The 5,099-nt window shown below is 40.9% G+C and overlaps 1 protein-coding gene and 1 pseudogene across 3 annotated transcripts in view; one reads left to right on the forward strand and one right to left on the reverse strand.

Annotated features, from left to right (window-relative positions):
- The window catches only part of OPALIN (oligodendrocytic myelin paranodal and inner loop protein), a 12,603-nt gene extending 7,807 nt beyond the window's left edge, over positions 1-4,796 (forward strand). For 2 of the 3 annotated variants that reach the window (XM_012803556.1, XM_012803558.1), the window contains 4 exons: positions 1,131-1,163; positions 2,229-2,348; positions 3,599-3,655; positions 4,581-4,796. In XM_012803556.1, the coding sequence (XP_012659010.1) occupies positions 1,131-1,163; positions 2,229-2,348; positions 3,599-3,655; positions 4,581-4,757 (387 nt within the window). In that variant the 3' untranslated portion in view covers positions 4,758-4,796. The remainder of the gene's footprint in view (positions 1-1,130; positions 1,164-2,228; positions 2,349-3,598; positions 3,656-4,580) is intronic. The other variant, XM_012803557.2, reaches the window with a different exon arrangement.
- Positions 220-757, reverse strand: LOC100963290 (annotated as a pseudogene).
- Positions 4,797-5,099: the final 303 nt, after the last annotated feature.

Below are 5,099 nucleotides of genomic sequence, written 5' to 3' on the forward strand. Positions count from 1 at the left end.
AAAAAAAAAAAAGAAAGAAAGAAAGAAAAAAAACCCAACCAGAATGTATTTATTTAATATACATCACAAGGGCTCAACCAGAGACTAATTTAAAAAACAAACAAAACAAAAATACCACCAAAGTTCGAGATACAGAGTCCTATAGAGAAATCAAGGAAAGGACAGAACACTGAAGGAAAAAATGAAAACACAATATAGGGAGAGGCTGAATAGTTTGGGTCAGGGCTGCTGGTTGGATACCTACTTTCAGTAGGTTTCTTGCAGGTACTTCTTAAAAGCTGTGGGGTTTTTCCAGAGCTCAGCAGCACGTTTATTCAAAGAGCTATCAATGTTGTGTTCTCCTAGAAGGCTCTGAATGGAAAGCAAGATGGTTCTGACATCACACAGGGCGGACCACTTGTCCTTCAGAAGTCCAGGCAGATGTTACCCTGGGTGTTCACATTGGGGTGGTAGCAGGGTGTGAGGAACTTTGCCGTGGGTTCATTGTAAGGGTGGCCACTGGGGAACTCTAGGGAGAGCTTATACCTCAGGTCTTCATATACTATGCCAGCTGCTCCATGGATGGCCCCTACTCATTTGAAAAGTTGTCTGATTCAGGGAAGGCAGAAATTCCTTTGTCACCAGATGTCATGAGGGTCATCAGCTCATGCTGTAGCCTTTTGCCCATGGGGCCCCAGGTGGTGCCCCCACTGGGCTCAGCTCCTTTACGGGCCACCGCGAAGCTGGCAGCTGCTGGGTCTCCCTTTTGGGAGGCCATCCCAGTCACGCTGGCAGGGAGATAGGAATTCAGAAAACATGGCTGCAATTGCAGCTCCCTCCCTTTCTTTTGGTCAAAGCCACTGCAAGTAAATTTATGTAATCTGAAGACAGAATGGAAAACCCACAGGGTGGAATAATGAAGACATCACCTGAATTTCTAAATTCTCCTGGTAGTGAAATTTTATTCTAATTCCTAGCTGGGAAGCAATCAAGTAAGGTTCTACTTGGCAGGTGTTGTAGTTAACAGAAAGTTTTGTAAAGAGGTAAACTTTACACCTTACAGCCTGACCTTGGACAGACTGTCTTGTGCATGTATAATGTGCACTCTGTAGATCTTTTTCTTTTATAATGCATGTTCTTTTTCCACACAGACTTCCTCTCCTGTTACAGGTGGGAAAGAAGCGGTAAGTATATAACTTGAAATGCTGAGCCTTAGTTTGGTCATTTATAAAATGGGGTTAATAATGCCCTACCCATCTTGTGCATTTGTTTTGAGGATTAAAGTTTGATAGATGAACTGTTGCCAAGCATAGAACCAGGATCAACTATTATTCTTATGACCAACTTAGCTCAGAAGTGAAAACATGTGAAATCACAGGGGCTTTCACAAAGCGTTGAGCAAAAGAAGCCAGACACCAAAAAGCACATCCCTTATGGACATCTACATGATGTTAAAAAAACAGATGCAATTGGATTCCAGGGTATGGTCACACACAGGAGCCTGAAGATGTCTGGAGGGCTTCTGGAGTACTGGTGATGTTCTGTTTCTTGAAATGGGTGTTGGTTAAATGGGTATGTTCCTCATGTGAAGTCATCAACCTATATATTTATGATTCGTATACTTTTATTAGCTTTCAATAAAATCACCACTCCAAGTGTGAAGGAGAATCCAGTATTATACGAGTTACACATTTATATGAGGGATTCTGCAGATTCTTTTCAAAATATCCAGATAATCTGAAAATGCATGTGGCTTCAAACATGAATTTTTCCATTCAGATCAAAGCAAAGTAGGAATTTGAAAATCACTTGATTAATGCATGTAGTGTAAGAAAATTTTTAAAAATTCACATCAAACTGGTATGGTAAATGTTAATAAAAGCTTTAACTTTTTGCCAAACTGGTAGATGAAAATAGTATCTAACTGTTGTTCTGAATTGTTTCTCAGCTTTTCCTATGTTGAAGAGGCATGTGTACAACTATTTCTAAGAGTGCCTGTTCATATCACTTGCCCATTTTCCACTTTATCACCCTTTCCAACTGATTTGAACTATGTAAATTAAGTCCTGTGGAAACAAGTCACTTGTCATGTATGTTACAAGCATTTTTTCACATTATTTTATTGCCCGTTTGATATTTTATATGATATTTAGGGTCAGTACAAAATGGATTCAATAGATTCTAGAATTTTTTCTTTATCCTTAAAGAATCTGGGCTCCCCTGACTGTGTGCTTTTCTCTCTATGCCAGGACTGTGGGCCATCTCTTGGACTAGCAGCAGGCATCCCATCCATAGTGGCCACAGCCCTGCTGGTGGCTCTGCTATTCACATGGATTCACCGAAGAAGAAGTAGCACTGAGTCCATGGAGGTGATTACCAGCTTCTTTGGGCCTGGGTGTGTAAGCAGGGATCAGTATGGCTTTTAGGTTGAGGGTATAAGAATTCAACCCATGTCTATTTTCTGAGGACAAGACGATGGAAGTTTCTGTGACATAATTTCATTTCAGATGTGACATTAAGCCCCATGCAGATTTGGCATACAACCCTCATTTAGAAGCTTCACAAAGGGAGGATGAAAATAATGTTAGGACAGATGGGAGACAAAAAGGTGCTGAGGGGTCTACATTAGGGATGTGTGAACTATTTGTCTCTGTCTTTCCCCCACATCTGAGCATGACAGCTCACAAGAGAATCTACATTCATCCCACCCTCAGGTCCTCTTCTCCCCAAATGCGAGATTGCTCTGGGGACCATTCTCAGAATTCAAAGGCCTTCAAGACCAATATCCAACAAGGTTCCATAGTGTCCAGGTTTCTAAGGTTCCACCACGTCATGTGGACTCTGGGTTCTAATTCCATTCTCTATTTATGAGCATTCCTCTCACACTGGTAAGCATGAATGGAAAGGTAGATAATTCTAATTCTGACTCTGCCACTTTATGATTTACATGATCCTGAACAAGTGGCTTAGCATTTTCTATGCCTTGGTTAGTTCAACTCCAAAACAGGAGTCGTAAAAGTCACTCTCTCTATTTTAACAGGTAGGCAAAGTTGTAGACAAAATGAGATCAGGAATGATGAACATCTTTTCATCATATCACATGTAGAAGTTCACAAGTTATAAACTTTAAACACATTGAGAAGTATGGGGTGGGCAGGAATGATTTATAGAAATAATAGTTTCTCAGCCTTTAGTGCACTTTAAACTCATTAAAGAGGTTAAAAAAATACCAATCACCAAAACCCAATTAAATCAGATTTTTGGATGATAAAGCTGTAGCCTTGATTTTTTTTAAAAGAAAACCTTTCTATTATGGATAATTTAAAATATATACTAAAATAGATTATTATAATGAACCCAATTATCAACTCACAGCCAATCTTGTTTAATTTCTACTCAGGCCCTAGATTATTTTTGAAGTAACTCACAATGATATTTCTTGGTTTTCTTTTGGGCTCTTTATGTGGTAGGGGGAGTTACTAGCTGTTTGTATATTTATTTTGGTTTTGTTGTTCTAATGTGCACTCAGGTTTAAAAATCACTGATCACAATGTGACTCTACCCTTCCCTTCCCTCCTCCCTTTCTCTCTCTCTCTCTTTCTTTCTTAAAACAATTTAGGAAAGTGAAAGACCATGTGAAATTTCAGAAATTGATGACAATCCCAAGATACTTGAGGTGAGAACTCTTGGTTATGATCTCTATATATCACCCACACAGTAAATAAGCTAAGAGTTTTAAAGCCTTTCATGAACGAAAGAAATACAGTGTGAACACATGTGGAAAGATGACCAAGTAAAGCTCAAGCACAGAAAAGACTCTTAGTGTATTTTTATCACTGATCTCTTTAAGATCAGAAATAAAACAAGGATGTTCACTAATATCGCTCATTCAATATTGTACTTGAGTCCTGGTCAGTGTAGAAATATGAGAAAAAGAAATGGAAAGCATAAGGCTGAAAAGGAAGAAATGAAATTGTCAATGTCTGCAGATGATATCACTGTCTACATAGAAATGCCAGATAACCTGTATCTATAGGTAGAGAGATACCATGTCAACAATAAACAAAAGAGAGGTGAATTGGGGCAGTGCCTGTGGCTCAGTGGGTAGGGCCCTGGCCCCATATACCAAGGGTGGTGGGTTCAAATCCAGCCCCCGGCCAAACTGCAATTAAAAAAAAAATAGCTGGGAGTTGTGGTGGGCACCTGTAGTCCCAGCTACTTGGGAGGCTGAGGCAAGAGAATAGCCTAAGTCCAGGAGTTAGAGGTATCTGTGAGCTGTGTGACACCACAGCACTCTACCAAGGGTGACAAAATGAGACTCTGTCCCTACAAAAAAAAAAAAGAGAGAGGTGAATGGCCTGAGAACTCTGCCTAGGCTGCAAGCTCAGGCAATTGTCAGCCTCTCCTCATTTGTTTTCTACTTCTCAAGGATAATCGTCCTTCCCTGCCTGTTGTCCAGTATCTTGAAAACTATTATTTCAAATGTTTATCTGATTTTTTGTTGTTTCAGGTGGGAGGGTAAATGTGATTGCTATTATACCATCTTGACTAAAAGCAGAAGTCTGAACTATATTTTTAAAAACCATATTTGTTTTCTCAAGAATCCTAGGCGTTCACCTACACGTGAGATGAATACCATGGGAGCACAAGAAGCCCACATATATGTGAAGACTGTGGCAGGAAGAGAGGAGCCCATGCATGACCCTTACCGCCCTACTGTAGAAATGGAGAGGAGGAGGGGGTTGTGGTGGCTTATACCCCGACTGAGCCTAGAGTGATGTGGTTCAGGCAAGGAGCAAGCCTGGAGCTGGAACAGGCCGAAGTGGTGTTAGGCCCACTGAGCAGGGCAGGCAAACAGTAATCAGTTTGCCCCAGCAGGTGGCGGCGGGGGTTGGGGGGGAACCTGTGGCCTTCTGATTTCAAGGTTGTTCTTCTATAAGCACCAAAGAAGGCAAGAAAAGCTTCAGATTTCTCTGCTTCACCCCTTTTAATAAAAGGATTTGTTCTGTAAAATTTGGAGTCAGTTAAAAGGTCACACTCAAGGATCCAGAAGGCCACCTGTGGCCCCAAGCCCGCAGTCCCCCACCTATGTGCAGGCAGCTCCTCTTCTTTTTTTCACA

Source organism: Otolemur garnettii, unplaced genomic scaffold (genome assembly GCF_000181295.1).
Source record: "Otolemur garnettii isolate 467f Iridium unplaced genomic scaffold, OtoGar3 scaffold00021, whole genome shotgun sequence".
NCBI classification, from domain to species: Eukaryota; Metazoa; Chordata; class Mammalia; order Primates; family Galagidae; genus Otolemur; species Otolemur garnettii.